The 25,776-nt window shown below is 36.7% G+C and overlaps 1 protein-coding gene across 2 annotated transcripts in view; it reads right to left on the bottom strand.

Annotated features, from left to right (window-relative positions):
• LOC145660503 (macro domain-containing protein CT2219-like) overlaps nt 1–25,776 on the bottom strand; it is a 73,844-nt gene that overhangs the window by 23,796 nt on the left and 24,272 nt on the right. For both annotated transcript variants that reach the window (XM_081725630.1, XM_081725629.1), the window contains exons 2-4: nt 24,965–25,151; nt 15,542–15,673; nt 10,415–10,576 (exon numbers count right to left, since the gene is read on the bottom strand). In XM_081725630.1, coding sequence (XP_081581756.1) covers nt 10,415–10,576; nt 15,542–15,673; nt 24,965–24,989 — 319 coding nt within the window. In that variant the 5' untranslated portion in view covers nt 24,990–25,151. The remainder of the gene's footprint in view (nt 1–10,414; nt 10,577–15,541; nt 15,674–24,964; nt 25,152–25,776) is intronic.

Consider the following 25,776-nt stretch of genomic DNA (forward strand, 5'->3'; position numbering starts at 1 on the left):
TCACATATCCTGTTGTCTATACTGTGAGAACATTCAAAAAATGATTGGTGCCGATGTGAATTGGAACCAGCTACCAATGACAAAGAGCGTGCTTGTTGAGGGAAGTGTTTGTGATCCAGAGATTGATAAGAATAAGTGCATGACTTGTATGGACGTCAAAACATATATCCAAGGACTTTTGTGTGAATCAAAAGATACTAAGGAATTGATTGAAGTTTATCAGTGGAAGAGAGGCACCCTAGAAACTGTTTATTTTGAATTTCAACCATATGTGAGAGAAATGGAGTAACAGTTACCAGTGTATCGGCGTCCTTCAATTATTTAATCATCAATACGCTTTTGCTGGAAGTGCTCATTTAAAAAATCCACCAGTGGAGGCGGAGCAAGCCAACATTTTAAGAACCGAAAATCCATGGCCTGTCGAACGCTCTTAAATGAAATTATACCAACAAACTAGAACTTCACGAAAGCTATCACGGAAAGGGGGTACATGATGGAGTTGGAGAAACATAAAAAGAGCAGTTTAGTTCCGTGCTCTTCAGGGAAAAACAATAGTGAAAAACGCTAGTGATTTCCATTTCGTCACTCTCAAAAATACTAAGCAAATTGAATGCCTTTTTGTATCGCACCAAGACATGGCAAAGTACGACCTTCCGTTTGTTACACACTTTATGGACATTAACTTACAGCAACTAAAAGGAACCAAATCCACAAGATACGTTGTTCCTGCTAAAAGGTTTGTTGCTGTGATATATGAGAACACAAATGCCTTATCCTGAAAAACTCCTACCAATTGCACATTGCAATTTACTGCAAGGTGAACAGTTACTCAGCAGCAGTGGAAGTGACACATATTCAGATCCGGATGAACTTGAGGAAAATATTTCGCAAAGTGTCAGTGACGAATGCTTCCCTCCTAAAATGTTGACATCGAGATCGAAAGTTATGTTGCAGTCACGTACACAGTCGGACGGAGACATACAAAATATGTAGGACACGTAAAATGATAGAATGTACCGAATGAAATACATGCGTAAAAATGATCAGGAAAAAGATACATTCTTTTTTCATCCACGTGTAGATGACTGATTCTGTGGAACGAAATTGCATCCAGAAAGTTCTTCCAAAACCCCGTGAGAAACGAGGTCGCTTCACTTTTGCTCACGTGCACCTGAAGAATTTGAACATTAGTAATTAAAATGCCACACTATACATTTGTATGCACATTTTTCTATTTTTCGTACTATGTTGAATTTTGTAATGTAGACCACTTACATACGACTATGCGTTATCATCAATAAATGTCAGTAACTTATATTGGTTTGCACTTGTGTGGTTTTCCAATCTATCTCTGTTTGCGTTTTCTAAAGTATATTTTTGCCTTTTCTCAATGTTCCAATAAGCTTTGTGATTTTCAATTTTGGGTCTTCATTCCTCCTCAAAGTACTCGCTGTTACGTACGTCACGAAACATATGCGTAGGCCACGCTAATTACCGATTTTTTTCTTCTTCTTTTGTTGCTAAGATACAGATGCATTGAAAACCTCGGTTACAATACAGAAATAACATACCAGTAGTCACCTATACATGTAATTTTCTTCGAGCATACACATGCAACAGCAGAGCAGAATTTACCGTTTTCTTCTCGATGTCTGACTTCCATGTCCATTTCATTGTGCGTACGTCACGATGTTTTACACATCAGTGTAATTCGTTTTGGTAATTGATTGATGATGTATTTTATACCAACTTAACGCTACATTTCCAATCTTTTCAATAAAAATAGAAGTAAAGCGATATCGTTATTACTAAGGCCGCTACATTCGCCGGAAAAGGGAGTCAACATGTTACGTACGTCACTTTGCTTTCACCCACTCATCATAAAAGAGCGGACGTTTGCACATCCAACTGGCTCCAGTATTTAACGACATATTGTTAGGGGGGAAATAGTATTATGTACTTCATCTCGCTTCTTTTCAGTTATTTCCTCATCAACATTGCGCATATCTTCCGTTATTTTAGTCTTCTTATCTTCAAGCTTGTTCACAATGATCTTTATTTTCCTGTTTTACGCTTCTTTCTACTTCTTTTCCTCTTGCTCTAGTCGTTGATTTGTTGCTTCTGCAAAACAAGTACGAGCATTTCGTGCATGATGGATCATGCATTTCCGTACGGATAGTTTAAGGCTACCAGAAGTTATTTAATTTTACACAATTTGTGTACTACTATAGTTTGTTCTTTTGAATTATCTGCTACACATTCCACCTTGATTAAAAACCGTCTTACTAGATTTAAATTTCCATAAGGGAAAATCAAGACTACTTTAAATACACCTCGTAAATCATTGTACCCTGAAGTATCGAAATTCTTTAGCTAAATGTCATCCAAGCACTGACTAGTTCTAAAATATTCACTCATTGTTCTTTTACAATTCAGATTCGAACAAAATTCTGGAAACTGCCTCGCAACTCTATCTGTCCTATTGCCATCTAACCAATTATTTTCAACTAGTTCAGTTAAAAGAGCTGGGAGCTAAATTAACTTCAACATCAGATCATGTAGAAACATTACGATTCAAACGTTCCAGTCAATTTATCATTTAAAGGTTGCTTTGTCACAGGAATAAGATTTTCTTAATTTTCCACATCAATTCGTATAAATGAACTCGAAGAAGTGGCCACGCGCAGCGTAGTCGCTAAAAATCTCGCCCTTGGTGCGAGCGGATCCAGGTTCAATTTCCGGTGGGGGCACTCGGTCGAAAAAGTGTAAAAGCTTTTTCCAACTAGCCATTCTGAGGCCATTTCCAGATAGATGCCGAAAGCCTAAGACATCAATTTCTACTCTTAATGAACTCGAACTAAAAACCTGATTTTACGAACTTTTGCATCACATTTTTATCACAGCTGACAAAATGTAAAGAAATGGGCTGAGGGAGGCGTCAGTCTAAAATTCATCAGGAAAGATTCCACTTATGAAGGATTTAAAAGATGTAATCAGGATCAGGGTGGAAAAAAAATCATGATTTTTTTTTTTTAAATCATTTTTGTTGATTTTTTTTATTTAAATCGATTTTTTTGATTTAAATCAAATCTTTCTCCTCGTATAATACAAGTCGCGAGCTGAAAAAGAAACGTTAGGAATTAGTATTAAATGTCAATTATGCCATTTAAGTGAAAGTATTGGGGTTGAATTTTGAATTAATTTCTAATCGCTAACCTATTTAAATCCCAAACAATGTTTCTTAAGCATTAAAGAAAAAGTACAACAACATTTATTAACATGGCACTTTTCTTTTCACTAAAGCTACTGATATTTGGCAGGGACATATTTTTAAAAACTCGGAACTAGCTAGCGGCACGAAATACATATAAAGTACATAAACTTCGCCTAAAATTAAGTAACTAACTCTATGGCCTATGGAACCCGGAAGTTCAATGCCACATTCACAAAAGCTCTCCATTGACTTCTATCCTTAGCCAACTGGATCCAGTTTCTACTTTGTACTCCTATTTCTGCCAAAGCAATCTTAAAATTGTCCTCCCATTTGTGTCTAGGTCTTCCTAATGGTCTTTTTCCATTGGTTTCCCACTTAAGACTTTGAAAGTGTTCCTACTTTCTTCCATCCTGGCTACATGACCTGCCCACCTGAGTCTCCTAGATTAAATGACCCCAACAATGTTTGGTAAACCGTATAAATTATGTAATTTCTCGTTATGAAGTTTCCGTCATTCTCGTTCCTCTTGGGTCCGAATATTCGTCTCAGGATCTTATTCTCAAGTATTTTCAGTCATGCTCTTCCCTAGTAAGCGACCATACTTCACAACCATACAGAACAACAGGCATGATTACCGTTTTATGTATTTTAAGCTTCAAATTCCTCGACAGAATTCGCAACGACAAGAGATTTTGAACTGAATAATAACACGAATTCCCTGCTTTCAGTTGACATTTATATCCTTCGTAAATATGTTTACGTCTGTTAATATTTATCCTAGATATTTGAAAGTATTCACTTTATCAAAAGTATTATTTGATATTTTAGCGCATCCAAAATTTGCCGTACTACGATTCCGGCCAACTTCTATGTATTTAGTACATAAATTTCGACTAAAGTTTTAATCGTTTATTTTATTTTATTTCGGAGAGGGGATCGGACCCCTCTAAATACGCCCACATTACCTGGAAACAAAGAAATAGACGTGGACACAAAAGAATTTTCGTCTTAAATGTCCATGGTGATTTCCCCGTTGGAATAATTAACGATTTAAAAACCGTATGTTACGAAGAGAAGGTAGTAGGATTCACCCGTTCAAAACGGGATTTTCCCTAATTATCCTCTGCATGATACTCGTTTTCATATTGCGCTTACATACATTTGAGTCTCATTGTATTATGATTATCATCTTCCATAATCGAAATAATAGAACAGAAACGGGATTTTACTTATCTTCACTTTAAATTAATTTATTTCGGAATTTGATTTAAATCAACGATTTTTATTTTAAAAATCAAGTGATTTAAATCTTGATTAAAATCGTGATTTAAATCAGACTGATTTAAATCAATCCACCCTGATCAGGATGATTAGGAATAAGCATTTTATCTTCTACCAACATACTCAACACGACCTGATAGCTCAAAGAGCTAGAAACAGTCATATCCTTCCTGACACCTTGAACATACAACAGAAGGTAAATGTCAATGGCTCGCTAAGAAACACTACTATTTTTTCAACCCAACAAAAATTTCATTGGAAAATTTTCTGAGGTTCAACAGTGAGTGTACTTGACATGATGTTCTGGAGCTTCCTTAAATAAGTTACCCAGAGCTCTTAGAAATTAAATGCTTCTTCAGTCCGTTACTCAACTGCACCATTAAAAGTTCCATGCAAATTATGTAACCCACAGCTTCCTATATCAATATTACAAGGTCATCTGGAGCCGTTTTGATATATGGCTTGAGGATGTGCAGAAATTTACAGTTTATATTGAGATCATCCATTGAAAATTGAATGATCTTTTTGAAGTTAAAGGATGAAAATGGTTAAAAAATTAGAATCTGCAGAATGTCCTAAAAACGCCAATGTTAAATCGCGCTGATTTTACATACTTGCCCTTTCACGATACTCCAGAATTGCACGTAATGTTCATCTGTTTTTTCATACACTTTATTAAGAGATCCATCAAACTCACAATACAGTAATCATAACTGAATTAGTACATCTAATTTAAAGTATGTGATAACCCACAAACTAAAGTGTGTGCTACTTTGTCACGTTGAAGCTGCATTTTCCCGGTAATTTCACTGTCTGGGAACATATGTTTGATTACTTTGGCATCTTTAGTAGCAGTTTGCATTGATGTAGTCTCTCTGAATAGACCATACTAATTCTGCTTTTGTAATGCTATCTTTCACTAAGAATCCATATAAACTCCTTTGTTTCGTCCCTCGAACTCAAATCACCTTACACTATAAAATCCACACTTGGTATGTAACATCATCAGAAATCTTTTAAGTTCTATACAAAAGAGATACAAATAGGATGACACTCCAAATCAGAAGGTCCTGACTTATTTCTTGATTCACAAAAGTACGAACTGTTCCTGATACTGAAATGGACACGGCCATCTGCATATGCTTTTTACCTTTCATGTGACCTGTTACCGCTTGCTGTCTCATGTTACTCAGCAAAAAGACGCGCCGGCAAATGCAGCGGAAAGAAAATCTGTCAGCTGGTACTTTTGGAATCCATGATACAGAATTATCTAACAACCAGGAAGGACAGGAACGTGGTCTCGGAATACTTGGAAATTCACACGCTTGTTATCTGTATACGAATACATAATACCACAACTACAACATCATGAGGTCCTATCCCTACAACTAGAACAACCACGCTAAACCCTGGTAAAGTTTTCAATTTATCATACAAGTTGTGCCCTCTGCTACCCCTGCATCTCGACTGCCTTTCTATACAATAATATGCCGTAGTTCGAAAAAAGACTGCTGTTGACGAATGTATAGAATACTTTTTTTTTTTTTTTTTTTTTTTTTTTGCCACGTAAACAGCCTGGATCCACTCCATCAAATCAAGTTGCTTTTGTTACTTCCATTTCTTTTTGGGTTTTATATTTAGTGTAAGTGTTCTAAAATTAAAAATGAAAATAATGAACTAAAACACGATCGCGTACTTAACACACGATAATAATGCGTATACACTCATTCTGAAGCTGCTATTTATTCACTTGGAATTTCTTGTAATAATGTGTTTATTACTTTGTATTAATTAATAGGTTCGCACATTTGGGTGTTTACAAAATTCTATTTTCCAGCAACAAATACTATAGCCAAATTAACACGAATTCCCAAGTCAGAAGGCGAGCAGAGAACAGCATCTTCCTGGGAAAAATAAATAAATAAAATAAAATCGTCTCCCAGAGCATTACCTACCTATACGGGTGGAGTAAGTCAATCATTACAAATTCGTAGTTTCACAATTACCGAAAACGCCTTCCGGTTACTGACAGACAAAAGTTCATCGAGTAATATTTATACTTCACACATTAAATCATTAGTTTAACTATGATTCATTTAACTACGCCCCACAAACCAGATGATAATTATTGAGTTAATGATGCAAGAACGAAGAAAGGAATGCGAATAGGGAAGGAAACGGGACAACGCCGTGAAACTCCACCCACCTCATTTTTACCACAAAATCTATATTGTGCACCCATGGTTTGAATGCAGGAACTTTGGTGCCAAAAGTGACCACTCCACTGACTACGCCACCGAATTTGTGTTAATATCAAAATATTTTAAGCCCACATTACATCTGAAACATGATCAGCTTCCTTAGACTAGCTTCCCTAGTTCTACAACCCACGGATTTTGGCGAAAAGCAAGCCATAGAACTGCAACATATAAACATGATGAAAATCTCATTCATGATTTTTTTCCGCAGTAAAAGAAAGAAGATGTCAACATTAGAACAGTAATTGCATATTATAAAACCTGGTTATTTCCACAGTACGCTGGAAACAAACGAATATTATTTGGACTAGGAATTAATTCGTGCGGTTGGTACGCACACATTGAAGCTGTAGTACAAACACAAAATACATAAATACCTTAAGAAAAATATTGTCCATCGCTAGCCACCACTTTCGCCCATCTGTCAGGCAATGTACGGATTCCGTGGCGAAAGAAGTCCTCATCCTTGGAAGCGATCCAGTCAGAGACCCATGTTTCGATATCTTCTGAAGAAGTAAACCGCTGTCCAATCAAATCGTTGTTCATGCAATCGAACAAGTAGTAGTCCGAAGGAGCAACGTCTGGTGAATACGGCGGGTGGGGTAAAACTTCCCATCCGACATTTTCTAAATAGGTTTTGACCGGTTTTGCGACATGTGGGCGAGCGTTATCATGTTGAACAATAAGTTTATCATGTCTGTTCTCCCATTCTGGTCGTGTTCTGGCCAGAGCTTGCTTCAAACGCATTAATTGTCGTCGATAACGTTCTCCATTCATAGTTTCACCCGGTTGCAGCAGCTCATAGTACACCACACCTTTCATATTCCACCATATGCACAGCATAACCTTTGCACAGTGAATATCTCGTTTTGGTTGTGATGGACCTGGTTCACCTGGTTTCACCCAGGCCTTTTTTCGTTTAGGGTTCTCGTAATGGATCCACTTCTCATCACCCGTAATAATTCGATGCAGAAACCCCTTTCTGCTCTGTCGTTGAAGCAGCAATTCGCAAATGGTTTTTCGTCTTTCAACGTCTCTGTCTTTCAATTCATGTGGAACCCAATGTGACATCTTTTGAATCATTCCCATGGCTTTCAAGCGTTTGGAGACTGTTGTTTGATCAACGCCTAATGCTGCTGCAAGTTGTTCCTGCGTTTGACACGAATCCTGCTCGAGCAATGCTGTCAATTCTTCGTCTTGAAATTTTTTTGGCTGTCCAGCTCGTTCTTGGTCTGCCAAGCCGAAATCACCACTTCTAAACCGTGCAAACCACTTCTGACACGTTCGCTCAGCTAGAGCATGGTCACCATACACTTCTACCAAAATACGATGACTTCCAGTCGCACTTTTCTACATGTTAAAGTAATGCAGCAGGACACCCCGCAAAAACACTTTATCAGGCACAAATTGCGCCATGTTCACTTAACTACAAACTGGTGTTGTTGACGCTTTAATCCACTGCCCTATACTACGAACGATACGCGATGACAGGGGTTTGCAACATATGTGTGGATACACGGAACTGTGGGACGCTCCGTTCGTTGCGCCATCTCTTGTCCACCCGCACGAATTAATTCCTAGACCAAATATTTTACGATAATTTGTACCGCAAATTTTAACCTGTCCGTTTTTTTTTTTCTTTCTTCCATTTCACTACGAATTGCTAGATAAAGAAATCCAATCTATGTCTCGTATTTTTGAAGAGAGATGGTAGCAGAGGTGTCCCCATGGAGGCATGACCTCCAACCCACAAACCAATTTTTGAGACACACTTAAAAACTACTTTACAGTTACAAAATAATTTTTATATGTATTGTTTAAAAGAATCTTGTATTTATAAAATTTTGAACATTTCGTATTAGCATAAAGAAGTATGGCTCAGAGAATGATTACAAAGAAAGAGAATTAAACTTTATTTGAACTCATGTATCATAAATATTGTTCACTTTTAATCTAAGAATAATTTTAAAATGAGAACAAATACAGGGTGATCCAAAAGTAGATATATATAGACCAGCATCGATCGAGTAAACATTTTAATTCATTAAGATAATGCATTTACTTGCTTCGGTCTGTTTCGAGCTTCAGGTATAAGTGAAAAGAAATTAAGGAACAAATAATGAAGAAACTAAGTCAATACTTGTATGGATAATAATAAGTAAATGATATAAAATGCCATGAGCCGATCAGTACGGGACTGTATACCCACTTTTAGGCCGCCTTGTATATTTTCTAAACTTATAAGAAGCATCATCATCAATAAATCATTACAAACGTAAACTACTGACGATAACGTAAACGCATACATACCTACAAATGTATAATTAATAAATATTCCATGATAAGCACAAAGCAGAAAGTATACTTTCGTATCTGTAGACTTATCCTAAATTTAAGGATCAAGGACCCAATAAAATTAGTCAGGCTATCCACTATACTGATCCAATGCATACACTGATGAGTAATTTTATCAGAAATTTTCGTACTTCTTTCGAAACTTCTTTCTGAATTACACAGAAAAAAAGAGAAGCTCAAATATGAGTAACCGTATTCCAAAATTTTCTCATTTGCATGATTAACTACCAATATTTAATAAAAGACAGAAAACTCCGATAAAATCGAAATAGAAGGAATGAGATCGTTAATACGACTGCATTTTGTAAAGGGCTCACCAATATGATTTTCTACAGTAGAAGCGAAAAGCAAAATATGATGGGCACAGCTGTAGAATGTAAGCGTATTACACATCGTTAGTGGGAAACATTTAAGTTTCTATGTTTGAAGTTGCAAAAAACAATGACCTCTGAAATTTTACGTGACGGGAACAAACAGCCTCGCTGCTACCGTCCCCATTGAATATCCAACAATTAATCAATATTAAAATTTATTTGGAAATGTTTTAAAATCTTTTTCCCAATAAATCGAAATTCCCTGACTCTTAGCAGAATTCCCTGACATTTCCAGGTTTTCCAGGTCTATTACCACCCTGCTAAATGCATCGTATTCCTATAGTTACGTCTCAAAAACCTATTTTCGTAAACCTCGTACAATTTGATCGTCTGTGATTGACTGCTAAACATTTTTGTTTTTAAATATATTATCCATATAAATTTTCTATATACCTTTTGTTGTTAAGAGCCTAGAATATTTGAGTCGGTAATTGCAGACAACCGAACTGATTTTACTGCGTAATTCAGTTTGTCTACGATTGGCATGTAATATGTAAAGAAAATTCGTACATAAGACCGTAGCTTCAATCAGGTTTATTAGATAATATATGTATAAACAAGGCTCTCAAGTAGTTGTGCAATTTTTCCCATTTAAAATTAAAGAAAAGAGAGTCTCATAAATTGTGATACATTATCTACTTATGAAAACCATACAGTACATATTCATTTTAAAAAAATGTCGTACCTTGTACCTCTGTTTTCAGCCATTAATTGGATATTATGTAGATCGAAATACCCAATTAATGGAAGAAAACAGAAGTACAAGGTAAGCTAAATTTCTGCTAAATTAAATTGTGGAACAAATAATTCCAGGATTGGTTTTACACAATTTAAAATTACATTTAAAAAATTCATCAGGTATACAGAAGAAATTAAAAATGTGACTCCAAAAAATTCTTACTAATGAGGAAAATTTAAATCTTTATACGCACCTCCTCCTCCTCCCAGTAAAGTCCTGTTAGCTGCATTGACAATAGCATCTATTTCCAACTGAGTAATGTCGCCTTTCGGCCATAATGTCACTATCTTATTGAAACTGTCATTGGCCTCATACGTTTTACCGACTAACACTCGATGTTTGTAAGCATCAGTCACTGCAATTAATAGGAAACATTTGCTAAAATGCATATCTAAATTACTAACATTTCTGATCCCATTTAAGTAATAATGAAAAGTATTATGTCGCATGCCATTAAATCGAAGCTCTTAATCCATACTAGCTGTATCAACTTCTACTCCCTATTAATACTGTTAATCACTGTGCTTCTTCTCTTCGGTAAGACATTAGTTTCATCATCGAGTTCGTATACTGCTACTTACATATTCACAATCTTATAAGTTTAACATGAGCATGTTTTAAAAACAATATATTTTCTTTAGTTTTAAGATAAAAAATTTGAAATACTATTTACTCATTTAATCCCTTTTTTAAGCTCCTTCGTGACTAAACGGTTAGCGTATGCGCCTTTGGCGTGAAAGACCTGGGTTCGATTCCCGGCGGAGCTCATGTGGTTCGGATCCCACGTTAAGCTCTAGGTCCATGTCTCATATAGCTTCGCTCCTGAACGGGACGCTCAACTCAAAATCAAATCAATCAGATCTAATTCCTTTTATTAACATAAATTCTAATTAAAGCTACATTTGCACGTTTTGTAAATGACAGGCGGGATACACTTCTTACTAAAGCTTTATTTATTACCTTATCACGACTTCAACACCTTACCATCATTTTATCTGTCAACGCAACACATCTATTTTTTTTTCTAAGAATTACCTTACTTACACTGACAACGAATTCAAATGGTAATCGATACCATTAACAACTATATTCTTTAAATCATAATAAAAAATAGAAAAAACTGTTTTGTTTTTTTCTTCTCAAAACTGGATACTAAACTTCAGGTTTAATTTTCATACGTAAGAAGGAAGTTACACTCAATCTTTTATGATTTATTACAGATAAGATAATAAATTACGCAAGAGTTAATCACTAGAAAAACATCAATAGAAGCTTCCACACGAAGGAAGAAAAACACCAATGAAATAATGGTGGTTTGGTATATGCAAGTGCGTAAGTTAACATTTATATAATATACTAAAAATACATTGAAGTTACTAAAACTGGACCAATATGAAAAAGATCCTATTACTGTTATCAGGTAGTCTAAAAATAAGTATTGAGCCTTTTGCGCACGAGATGGTGTCAGTGTTCTAAAATTCAGGGTATATGAGTCGCAGCGCGTCAAGCCTAACGTAATTTGACAGCTAAAAATTGAAGCTAATACATGTGCAGAAAGCAGTGGAATCTCTATAATCAAACGTAAGATACTGCTCCATGATAATGAGTGAAGTTTCCGCAAACCTACACTATACAGGGTGGGCCATTTTAATCAATTCACGGAAATATTTGAAAAATGATAAAACATAGAAGAAATGTTTGAAGTACACGTTATATATTGCTAAAGGGGAAAACCAATTCTGCCAAAAGTACCCCTCCCCGCCCCCGTAAATAGGGGTAACAGGGGGTAATTTTGAAATGTCAAATGGGAACATGAGTCGAGTGGTACCTCGTTCGATAAATCTTGCAAAATCAAACATCTTGCAGGAGAAAAAGATTGAGGTGAAATGGTAGTGTTCTCAATAGGCCTCCGAAACATAGTATCCGTGTCAGAGAAAAGGTTTAGTACCCGTAGTATAAACGCGATTGGAGATAAATCAACAGAAGAAAAATTGGAGTAGGTAACTGGCGTAAGGCACATCGAGAGGTGTTGTCGGGGTGACTCCAAGGGCCAACTGAAAGGTATCCGGTGCCAACTTGAAAATTGCAAATAGCAACTTGAAGCGAGTAACATCACGTTACATAGACAAATGAATATTAAACAGCTTCTGTAAGAATATTTTAGACATGAGACACCGTTTTCAAAATGATCGCCAAGACATGGTGGCTGTCTAAGAAAACGTCTAGTGCCCATAGTATGAATACGGTTAGAGACAAATGAAAATAACGAAAATTAAATAGGAAAACCACGGGGGCGTTCCATGGTTCGAGAATGATACAACAGAGATAAAAATGTTAGAGTAAAATTTCCATAATGTATAGAGATATATCCAAGTCCTGCAAAATAATCTCTCCCTGCGCTCTGTATATGAGTGGGGTGGAAAGTAACTGTGAAAGTTCAAATGAGCACTCTACTTTAATTCGCAAATTAAGGCTATGCTACAAATAGGTATGGTGTGGTTGAAACATTTGTTTGTAAGGATGACGCTGTAGTGACCAAAAATAGATGAAATTTTATTTGAATGGTAACGCATATCTGTATGGCTGAGTATGATTTGATGCGAAAACAGAAGGAACGGTATACGAAAGAAGTTGTCGAATAATGCAGTTGCTGGAACTTACAAAATTGTGGATTTGCTAATCTCTGTTGCCACAGAAACTTTTATGCAATGCGTGCTGGTTATTCGGAAAGCATTTCGGGGATATACATACACGCCGTTTCGTCCGTCAAGCTCACAATATGACATGAGTGCTAATAGTTAATCAAAATGTAAATGTGGCCATCCGCATTAACTCAGTGCACATATTCTCTATCCATGAAGTCTGCCTTCCAATCAGCATTGGGTAGGTTAGGCGTACGCCCGAACCGTTGTCCGGTTGGACATTGAAATTTTGAAGTTAGCCCACAAGACCCCTTCAGGCAGGCCACTGGGATCAAAGGGATCACATCATTCGATATGCCCTATGATATTTACGTATTTCAATTTTGTTAAATTCATTTACCTTCCATGGTTTTCATACTACGGGTACTGGAGTTTCCGAACTATATCATGGCGGCCATTTTGAAACTGGTGCTCCATATGAAACATCTTTTGGTACAGCGTTACTTAGTTTTCCAAGACCTTTCGAACGAGGTATTACTCGACCCATATTCCCATTTGACATTTCAAAGTTACCCCCGTTACCCCCATTTATGGGGGGCGGAGAGGGGTACTTTTGGCGGAATCGGTTTTCCCCCTTAGCAATATATAACGTGTACTTCAAACATTTCTTCTATGTTTTATCATTTTTCAGATATTTCCGTGGATTGATTAAAATGGCCCACCCTGTATATATATATTCGATACAGACGCAAATGCCGTGAAGAAATTTGTGCGTTTCTGGGCAAGATACGTTACCAAAATCAACAGGAAGAGGATGGTTCAGTCGCTTTTGTTCTGAAAATTTAGGTGTCTAAAATACTCCTCGTAGTGGGCGACCGATTACAGCAAAAATGAATGTATTCTGGCAAAAGTCAAGCACGACCGGAATGTAAGCAGTCATTGCATCCACAATGACATCAAACATTCATCACCAAACAGTGTTAATTAAATTGTTTGGTGCTACAAAAAGACGCTCGACGCCACATGATCTGACACTAAAACATTTACTTGATCCAATTTTCATATGCGACTCTACGAAATCAAGCCATTTTTGAAGCAGTTGATCACCAGTGATGAAAAAGGAATAACCGACTATAATAATATGCTACAAAGATCGTGATCGGAGCGAGAAGAACCTTCACAATCTGTGGCAAAGCCCACACTGATGCCCAAGAAGGTTATACTGTACGATTGATGGGATTTGAAGGATATCGTGCACCAGAAGCTGCTACTGCCGTGCAGAACGATAGACTTGGACTTGTAGTGTCGATAATTAGCGCAAGTGTACCTAACAATTCAGAAGATTTGATACGATTTCAATTCAGCGTCCCCTTCGACAGCGAATCTATATGAAATATGGACCTACAACTTAACGTGGGATTCCAACTATATGCATCCTCGATGGAAATCGAACCCAAGTTTCCCACGTCAAAGGCGCGTACGCTAACCGCTTAACCACAAGGGAGCTCAGCAATTCAATTGAAATGGCCGAAACTGGTCAATCGAAAAGATGTCGTATACTATGCTGAGAACGCCAGACCGCAAACAACTTTAACGACCCGTCAGAAATTAAGAGAATTGGCTGGAAGGTGTAATTACATCCACCGCATAATCTGGATCTGGCACCGTCAGGTTCATTTGTTTCTGTTTCTGCAAAACTCCCTGATAGTTTCAAAAGAGACCTGTGAAAACACTGTGTCAAAAGTTTTTGACCAGAAACAATAGATGTTTTATAGCGACGGGATTGGTGCTGCGGAAAAATGGCACTTGTAAGGTAATCGAAAAAAAAATGGTGCATATGTAGTTTCATAATGTTATTTTCAAATAATAAAAAATATCTTATCAATTTAGACCTCCAAAGGCCCAATATCGTTTAGACAACCTGATATTATTATTATTATTATTATTATTATTATTGGCAGAACACTGTGGAAATAGTAGTAAAAATAAGAAAAATGCTTTTAGATTCGAGGATTAGGAGATGGGGTGGAGGTAGTAGTAGCGGTGAAGAAGAAAAGGTAAGTAAGTACGTACAACTTTACATGGTTTCCCAAAAGAATCTAATTAGTTTGCGAAACAAAAACCGAACAAATACGGAAAGAAAGAAAAGAAAGGTAATAGAACTCTACAACATACGCCCATTTATAGGAAGGATAATAAATAGGAACGTCTGAAGTGTACAGTGCAGTTTATGTGGTTCACACGGAGACCATATGTGAGGTATATAGGGCTATTACATGAGAAGTCTTTACAAAAGAACCCTAGGAGTAGGCCGAAAAAACTGGTACGCTAAAATAAAGCTGGCTATTAGGGAATTAATAATGATCCTGGTTAGTTTTGACTGGACACGGAATGTTATTCAATGCAAGGTTTGTTTCTCCTGTGATGAATTTTGGGTTTCTCAAGCCATGCAATTAATTTACAGAGTTTGAGTAGTAGTTGGAAGTTTGAAGATATGTAAATTGGAATCTGAGATAAGAATGTAAAATGAATATTGTTGTTTATCCCTCATGATTTTACGAAATATGAGAATATGGATATCATGATATAGTTAACAAGACATCGAATGCCATTTGCTTATCTAGTAAACGTTTAGGAATAATAAAAAATACTTTTACAATATGTTTTTGTAAACTTACCTAAGTCAGCTAATTTATCCTTATGCTTATTGTAGTAGTCTTTCCATGGTGGTAACTCTTCCAATTCGACAAATCTGTCCTTGCACTTGTATTGTTTCCTTTTCTCATCTAGTGGCATATTAAGATACTTATCTATTGAAAACAAATGTACAAATATAAAACGCTAAAAGAAAGACTTTATTATGTATTATATCACATATACACAAATCAAAGTAGATAATGTTACAAATTAGTTGTAACTGTTTAAATAAGGAAAACTCAGTAATGGTAAATTGCATTTTATTAGAATGCAAATCGCTTCCAACACTGCGCCTGTTGCAACTTGTCAAGAGTTAGGGTTGTTAATGGTAACGGAACCAAAAATATTTTGGGTTCCAGTTTGGTTCGGTTCTCAGAATAGATACCAGAACCTAAAAGACCGTTTTAATTCGGTGCGGTTCTGGGAGCAGAACCGAAATACACTTCGACATATCTGTTCTATTTCCGAAGTACGCCGCTGAGTTAGGTTCTTTAATAACTCCACGGAATAACCAGCTTTTATGATCAAGTAGTATCCAAGAAGGATTCGAGGATTTTTCTGTCTCTCCCTGCTGGTGTAGTAGCTAACGGAGATTTTTCTTGAATGTGGATCTGCCTTTGATTTTCGATCTGAGAATATTAAAATTTGAACACACTATGGCAGTTTGGATCCCTCTTAAATTCTAGGTTGACGTCACATGTAGCCTCGATGTTAAAAAGAGAGCTAAACTTTAATAAACAAACTAAACTCTACTCCTGCCCTCTCCATCTCACTTTTTAGTTCCTTCACTTTTACCCTCTACCACTACAAGTTTTGGTAGTGGGTACTCTGTGTGATTCTGTGCAATGCAAGTGGAGCGGGAACGAAGCACATGCAAATGTCATTTGGATGACAATTCCAAACTTAGTCTTCACAGTTCATTATTCTAGTCACAGAGAAATTTAATGGTCTGGTGTTAAACTTACTGTAACTCGAATTCGGTTTTGGCAATCCGACACATCGAAATCTGCCGTGGTGCGCCGTTCCACTGTCTGACATTTGGTTGAATGGGGTGGGACTGATGTACGTAATTACAGATAGTCGACAAGATGAATGACAAGAGCATTAGTACTAGCTTTATCCCTAGACGTGAGCTGCAACCGAACGATTTTATGCGAGAGTATTTCGAATACAATAGTTCGACAGGAAAATCGAGATGCCTAATTGAAAACTGCAACAAGTAAATACACGTAAGTGGTTGTTTTTATTACTTTTACGTTACTCTGCATTCTATACAGCTTTACACACGGGTTCTCTAGTTGTGGATATGTGGGCTTTTTTTTTTTAAAAAAAAGAAGAAAATGAAAGAAACGTATTATTTTTAATGGTATGATCGGTGGTATTCCTATGGCTAGGGGTGTAGAGAATTGGACTGTGTTTATCAATTTCTATGTTTACGCACAAAGAAGAAGTTTCTATGTTTAACACACACACAACCGTTTGTGCACCCTACAAAAGGTGTATGCGAAGCTGGGCTATAGGAAAACCGAGTATGCACTCATATCTACTTTAGTAATGGAACTATTTTCCTGATACTCTTCCAAAAGTTGCGTCAGCGATAAAGGTACATTTCCAGAGGCACCAGAATGCAATATCTCGACCCTGACTGGGTACGTACAAGTGAGCATCCAAAAACAAACGAAGGCACTAACAAACAAACAAAGATATTGTGTGTAAAATGCGAGTTCAGTGAGTAAATGTGAGCAAAGCCATTAGAGCAATTGCTTTAAACACTAGTTAACTTTGTAGCAAATGAAAAACATGGATTAGTGCCGTTGGGTTTCTTGGGCCCTCCAGTTTCTTTCCACTAATTATTTCATAATCATTCACTCTCAATTTCATACTTGAAACATTCTATTTAATAATAATAATAATAATAATAATAATAATAATAATAATAATAATAATAATAATAATAATAATAATAATAATAATAATAATGTGTAAGTCTGTTACTGCTCGACTACTGACATTTGCGCTAGCCACTTGATGGACATATTCTTTCAGTTGAGTTGATTTTGAGTTTAACTTCTTTTTCAGCAGCGAGGCTAGATGAGACGTGACCTACTGATTAACGTGGAATCTGAACCACGAGCTCCCCTCGGGAATCGAACCTGGGTCTCCCACTCCAAAGGCGCGCACGCTAACCGTTTAGCCACGAAGGAGCTCAGACATATTTACTTCCTCATGAAGACAAGTGCAGTTTTCATTCCTCTATTCAAAAAACTCAATTCAGTATCTTTATTGTCGCACTGTACTTGTATATACATAAATGTACTTCCTCAGTCTCTTGAATCATTACAGGATAAAGCTAATGCTAATTTAGCAGTACCTAGACAAAATCCTAGTTGTCAATATAATTCTTCCGCTTCGCCATTACATATTTCAATATCACCACCAAAACTAGAGGAAGATGATCAGAAGTCTAACCTCAATGCCATAGAATCTCCACACCAGCAGAAAACTCTTCGAATTCTCTTCCCTGGTCAATAAAATGACAGAGCTCTCTTTAATAATTGTTCAAACCAGTTTGCGTAACCAAAATAGAAAGAGGAATTAAGGGAATAAGCGATGAAACAAAAAACTATTAGAACGGGGTGAAGTATAAAGGAAAACAGGGGACACCACAAAACCTCCAACAAAATCCACCAACAGAAGATCAAATACTGGCCTTCGCAATATGCAGAAAGCGTAGGTACTATGACTCTATGTATTTTAAACGTCCGAAAAAGTGAGTAGGTCGACACCCTTGTCCAGGGTCCAGCAGTCAAAAATCGAGCAATTCTAATGACAGAAAAAAGCCTATAAATAATCACTAAATTACGCAGAGGAACAATGCTAGTGGACACCGGATCCAGCCTTTCTATCTGGCCTTTCGAAGATTTACTTCCTGATGTTCAATTAATACCACATAAAACAGCGGTTACAGGATATGAAATAAAATTATTAACTTGAAATAGGTAGCAATGGTATAATTCGAAGTTGGGAAACGACATTCTCTCATTACTTTCGTATAAGGAAGAAATCATGTATTCCAGTCAATTTTGGTTTAGACTTGGTTAAACGCTTATATGTTACAATCGATTTAAGAAAGAATTGTATCTCTCTATATAAAATTCATAAGCCAACATTTTGAAAAAAAAAAAAAAGAAAGAAAGAAAAAAAGAAAAAGAAAAGAAAGTACTTTATCACAACACTAGAGATACAAGAGCTCGGAAAAAATCTTTTTTTTTTTTTTTTTTTAAGTTTTTTTCTGTTTCGCTTTTTTGCCTGGGGAATTTTGGGATTTTTTTCAAAAGTTTGCTTTAAATTGATAACATAGATACAGATAATAATAAAAACCTCTAAAATAAACCATAAATTTCGAAAAGATTTTTCAAACAATTTTAATTCTTAACATATTTACATTATGAATTCCAAAGGATTAACCAATAGATATAATCATTTTCTAACCTCTTATATACAAAAGTAAGTACTTCTTTATTAAATATATATATATATATATATATATATATAGCAAAATTGTATGTATTTTTACTTCAAAATACCAAACGCCCTCTGTTTGAAACAAAAATAAAGTAAAACAGGAGAGAAATACATTTATATGATACTCTTAAAGGCTGCACATCAAGAGCTTCGTTTTGGGTGGTTCTGTACATTCTTGAAATTTTTCAGCGAAGTTTTAACTTTCATATACATTGTATGAATATTTCGAACAACTTTTTCATTCATTGATCACATTTGTAATAATCTTTTACCATCTATCAGGTGCTTCGGACCTACAAAATCGGTAAAGTTACGAATTCTGTAATGCATTGACTGTTCCTTAAGCTTGTCCAGAATCGGGAAAGTACCTAATTTTCTGTTCAAGAATCATATGCGTAATAGACTGTTCATCTGATCGTGTCGTTTCCTAGAGTATAGAATATATAACCATCATCACAGTTTACCAGTCCTGAAGGTTTCTGAATTTTTAACAACAGGAATTCAACATACCATTACGAAAAGTTATGGAATACATTTACGAAGACTAAAAAGAATCAATTACTGATCCAATTCACAAGAAAAGCGACAAAACTAATGGTAATAATTATTGAGGCATTTCTCTTCTGTCAACATCCTATAAACTCCTCTCAAACATTCTATTAACAAGGTTGATCCCATACGCAGATGAAATTATTGGAGATCATCAGTGTGGATTTAGGCGAAATCGATCAACTATCGACCAGATATTTACAATTCGACAAATACTCGAAAAGAAATTGGAATATATTACCTAGTACATCAACTGTTTATTGATTTTAGAAAGGCTTACGACTCGATTAGGAGAGAAACATTGTACAACATTCTTACAGTATTTGGAATACCGGAAAAGCTAGTTAGATTAATTAAAATGTGTTTAAATGAATCCCAGAGTAAAGTCCGAGTAGAAAAATTCTTGTCCACGAGCTTCCACGTCGAGAATGGCTTGAAACAAGGAGTACCCTATAAGGAAAATCACATGCAGCAACCAGCAACCAGGGCCTAGAGCTGAATGGTGTTCACCAAGTGTATAAATGACCAAAAATAAAGATTTTCAACCGTACAGAGGTTTTATGAGTGAACTGAAAGGTCTTTCCAATGTTATTTATATGGGACATCTTTTACTCCCCAAAATGTTTAGGCACTTCCGGTAGGATTAGAATGATGCAATTTGGCATGATTCTAGACTTCCGGGAGTAGCCCACAGGAAAATTGCCAGAACTGAATATTTTTAGTTTTGAAGGTTATCTATTGGGAGGATGAAGTAATTCCCATGTTATTTAAATGGGTATTTTCTTGTGATACAAAATCTTATCTCTTAGATAGTTGAAATACGAAAAGAAACTTGAAATTAACTAGAATTGTAGGTTTTAGAGGTTCGAAGCCGTAGGCCAAGCAAACACGGGGGTCTGTTGGCGGAGTTCCTAGGTAGCCAAAGGCTAGTCTATCCTATATAACGCAACCTTGTGAACATATTAACTTTTGTAACTTGGATTGGATTTCAATATCACTTTGCTGATACATTAAATGTCTTAATACCAAGGTCCAGTTCGACGATGTGTGTCCTGGATGCAAGGGGGAGCTAACCCTCATACCATATGGACGTGGCAATGATCATGGAGCTAGAAAGATGGAACAAACGTCACTTGCAAGCCTTTGCACAACTGAACACAAACAAAAGCGGGCCTAGCTGCTACACCATGCATGGTTTCTGAGATCTACCATGAAGCACATCTAAACATTTAAATTTTTCCGGGCTACGACCATCGTCACGCAGGTGCTTTCTTCGCGTTTTTACCATGTCCTCACTTTTTACTCCATATAATATCAGTCATTATTTTTTTGCAATAGTTTATTCACATACAGGATTACTTTGTGATATGGCATAAGCAGCAATTTTTAGCACTTTGCCTTCCTGAGATATTAAGTCCCAAAAATGGCATCAAAATCTCAAATTTCAACTTTTGGACCCCCATAAATCTACGGTGTCAGTAGTATCATAGCTGTAGATATTTCTACAGAATTTTTACATGCAATAGTATTCAGCACAAAACTTATGAACCCCCACTTTATGCCATTCCAAATACAACCCCTTTAAAAGTGTAATTTTCTCTAGTTTTTCTGGTGATTTCACGTATTGGTTTGCAACCCTCCATATTTATTTAGACGCAAAAGTTCATATTCGCCGTGTACCTCAGTCTCTCGCCTAAACATTCGTTTTTGTTTGGTATTCGTCTGATTCGTACACCCTAAGCAACTGTAGTTTTCGTAAATGATTGCAAATGCAAAAATTGGCACTCCACCGACAACAAAGATTGTCGCTATTCAGAAACACTCGTATATACGACAACGTGAATGATGTTATTAACCTTCTCATACACAAAGTTCATCACACTGAAATTTTTAGAATTTTCGGAAATGGTCGAGCAACCACCTCTGTACCACTTCGTAAGGATTGGCCCTTCTGGTGCACCACTAGACACAACTGTTGAAAAATTATAATGCTTTCACTAATTTCCTTATTGTCCACTACAAGGCTTCCCAAGGCGACATGAAAATATCTCACTTGGCATAGATAAAATACAAGGGTGAAGTAATTAAATATTACAGCGCAAAAACACAAACCAATCTGTGCTCGGTGGCCATTAAAAGCACGAATGCTATGGGCCCGTGCGCTAGCGCGGGGGCACATCCGAAAGGAGCAAGCCCGTCAGTGATGGGGGCTATATGCGCAGGCGAGGATAATGGAAAGAAATGGGTTTTGGAATTGGTACGAGTTTCAAAAGCACTTGTCATGGTTTCGTACTAGTAAGGCTCTACTTGTACACATAACATACAGGTTTAGTTCATTGTGCAAAAATATGCCGCCAGTGGAAAATAACATCTAATAGTGCCATCTTTCATATACACTCACTTATTATATCCGCCGTAAATCGGATCTAATAGACTTGTAATGATTTTAGACTAGTAACACTACACTTGTAAACCTAAAATAACAGCGTATTACTTTGTATTTAATTCTGTCGGCTGCAGAAAGTTGTTTCTTATAAACACGCCTTTCCATGCAAAGAATTGAATTTCACCCGTAAATCTTTGAAAATGTGCGTCAAAGCTACACCTGCACATAAGAATGAGGGAGAAATTTTTGTATGATGGTTATTAGTGGCGAAAATAAAACATTAATTAATGCCATCTGACGAAGTGGAAAAGGGAAAAAAAGTTCCAATATAAAACAGTTGAATATTTGTTGATTGTAGTTGAAAGATAAACTGTTGAATGCTTGTTGATTTCGGCTATTGTCTATTATTGCGTGTGCTTGAGGGAACCAATACAATGTTTTCGAACATCGTACCTTTTCATATGTTAATAGTGTTGAATGAAGTCGGCAAAATTATCGCGAGGCCGCGCGGCTATATGGTGAACGGTTTGCCAATCGTACTGGGCAGTCGAGAAAACTATTTCATCGCTTGGCACTTCGTGTGCAGAAGACTGGGCACGTTCTTCCTCTACACAACAAACGTCAGCAGATCAGGCGCTGTGTTCAGGATAAACGGTCTCGCGGCATCGTTGCTGCAGTCCATCTGGATCCCCGAATCTCGACAAGACGATTCACCAGGGATGCTACGATGAGCCACACATGACGGTTTGGAGGATTCTGCTCTACAATGTGTTCCATCCTTACCATGTTCATCTGAATCAGGAACTCCGAGAACAAGGTTCCAAGACAGATGCCAAACCGTAGAATATAACGAAAAGTGTTTCCTGTAAAAGTTGTTTCTTTTTCAATAATACTTCCAACGAAATCAAAATAGATACAACTTTACATTTGAAATTTGGGAGTTGTCAGACCGTAGAGGTATTCCGCTACGCCACTGGATATGGAAGCCTCACCATTTGATTCTTTACATACGATTTAGTCATTCAATTTCTTGTTTGAAGTGTCTACGTACAACACGAGCCGAGGAAAATGCCTCGGACATATGGTCAGATAGCAACAATTCAACAGAAAATAACAGACGATGCCAAACTGTAGAATTTAACGAATAGCGTTTCCTGTAAAAGTTGTTTCTTTTTCAATAGTACTTCCAAAGAAATCGAAATAGATACAACTTTACATTTTGATTTTTCTAGTTTATTCTCCGTAGAGGTATTCCCCCTACGCCACCGGATTTGGAAACAACACCATTTGATTCTTCACATATGATTTGGTCATTCAGTTTTTTTGTTTGAAGTGTCTACGTGCACTACGAACAGAGAAAAATGCCTCGGATGGGTGGTCTGATAGTGGCAATTCAACAACAAATAGCCGACGTAGATCCCAAAACGTAGAATTTAACGAAAAGTGTTTCCCGTAAAAATTGTTTCTTCTTCAGTAATACTTCGAAAGAAATCGAAGTTGATACCAGTTTCCATTTAAAATTTTGGAGTTGACGCCCCTCCCCCTTCCCTACATCGCACCGTCAAACTAAAATGATAGAAGTCACGAAGTTTTATTTATTTTTATATAAACACACACCTCCCCCTCTCCTCAGTTCTAATAACATTTTAGGCATAGGGCTATTTTTACGTAATTTTTATATTCGAGTTCTTACCATGAATAATTCGTCTGCTATAGATGCTAATTTTCTTTAACATTTCAACAAATACTTGATTGGCAACAATGATGAACGCAGTTGCAGGGAGGCTGGATTGCTCTAGTTCCTGCTTGGAACACACACGTAGATGGCACTGCATCGGAATACATAACAATCGAGAAACGAAATTTTTCAGTCTGCACACACACTTTACACACATAACTGGCTACATCCGTATAAACGAGCGGAGGCAAAAGAATTCGCAGGGGTACCCCTACAAGCGTCCTGTACGCGTTAAAAGTAAAAAACAATTCGAGCAACCACAAAAAATTGCTCACAATGCTGTTCTGTAAACCGATAGACCAACAAAGATTGTCGGGTTCACAAACGCGCGCGCACACATACACACACACAGCGCGCGTGTGTAAGTAGGTAGGTAGGTGCGTAGGTAGTGTGTGTGTGTGTGTGTGTGTGTGTGTGTGTGTGTGTGTGTGTGTGTGTGTGTGTGTGTGTGTGTGTGTGTGTGTGTGTGTGTGTGTGTGTGTGTGTGTGTGTGTGTGTGTGTGTGTGTGTGTGTGTGTGTGTGTGTGTGTGTGTGTGTGTGTGTGTGTGTGTGTGTGTGTGTGTGTGTGTGTGTGTGTGTGTGTGTGTGTGTGTGTGTGTGTGTGTGTACACACGCCAGAGTTTTGGTTAAACAAAAATCTTTCTCTTCACTTCCTGCACGCAATTATCTATATATTAGAGCAACTGGACTTAGGAAATAAAAAACGGGACACTCGGCTAACTAGCGTAATTTGACAGTGCACCTAAGTATGATTATTGTTATGTTATTCATGCCACGATTTTCTTACAAAAATGAGTTTCGGTCCGTAACTGAAACCCAGTAGGATCCGTTGATACTTATCGGTTCCGTTACTTTTAACAACCCTAGTCAGAACATCCAGCAATTCGAAGTAAGCTGTATAACCAACCAACCAAACAAACAAACAAAAAAGTGTACCAGCAAAAAGAAGTTTTCAAGTAGGCCAAAACAGCTGACTGAGGAAGCCAACCGCGTAGTGTTGGAAGTATTGCATTTTTTGTTTCCTCCGCGCATTGAATAGAGTCACGTGCAATAATTAAGCACGCGTACCAACTTCTTGCAATCGAGAGCACAAGCATAATTAGTATATCTGATCAATTTATGTTTCATAATCATACGCCTAATACTAAGATCACATGTGATTACAATAATTCTTTCATATAGTTAATTAAGAATATTGTACTTACTTTTCTGCTCGCTTACGGAGTCCATGGCTAGGGTTGAATATAATGTTGCACCTAGAACTGTTGTGCCAAGTGATACCACACAAAATTGTCGACACAGGAAACAATTTCTTTGACTAGCACGTGGACCAAAAGTTTTCGTGTGTAATATCGTATTATTTACGTAACACCTCAATCCAGCGATTAAATTCTAGAAACAGAAAAGTGAAAGTTAGTTGAGTATCAAACAAACTAAATTTGGAAAATCTACTGCTTTCTACTGGAAATTTTGGTACCTAATTCTCCCTTGGCTCGTGCAAATCAAGCAAATTTCCAGAAAAGGGTGGGGAAACAGTTTAGTAGGAGCAAAGAAATATATTAAGTTCACCATTAAATATATGCAATATTTAAATTAACATTTATTTACAAACTAAAAATAAACTATTAATGGATACTTTCTACTTTTATTTCATCCAAGCAGACAAGTCAAATTTACATCTAAATCTGTTTGACACTGATGTCTTTTGAAGTACAGTTATTGATACCCGTACAGTTTTGTAATTCTGTGCCAAAATCATGACATAGTTAAATCGCTTTCTTGCATCTGAAATCGATTGATACGTCCCATTAGTGCCCTGAAATCAATTGTCCCATGGTGGGAAATCGTTAGGAAAGGTCTTTAGCTTAACCAACAGCCGCCTATTATATTCCAGAATCTTAATCGGATAATTATAATCTTGATATGAAATCAATGCCTTCGAGACGACCAGACAATGAATGAAGATATTCGGCTTCACAAATATTTTTATGTTATGATATTTAACTTTCTTTCTCTC

The sequence above is a fragment of the Thermobia domestica genome, chromosome 9, assembly GCF_964235325.1.
Source record: "Thermobia domestica chromosome 9, izTheDome1.hap1.1, whole genome shotgun sequence".
NCBI classification, from domain to species: domain Eukaryota; kingdom Metazoa; phylum Arthropoda; class Insecta; order Zygentoma; family Lepismatidae; genus Thermobia; species Thermobia domestica.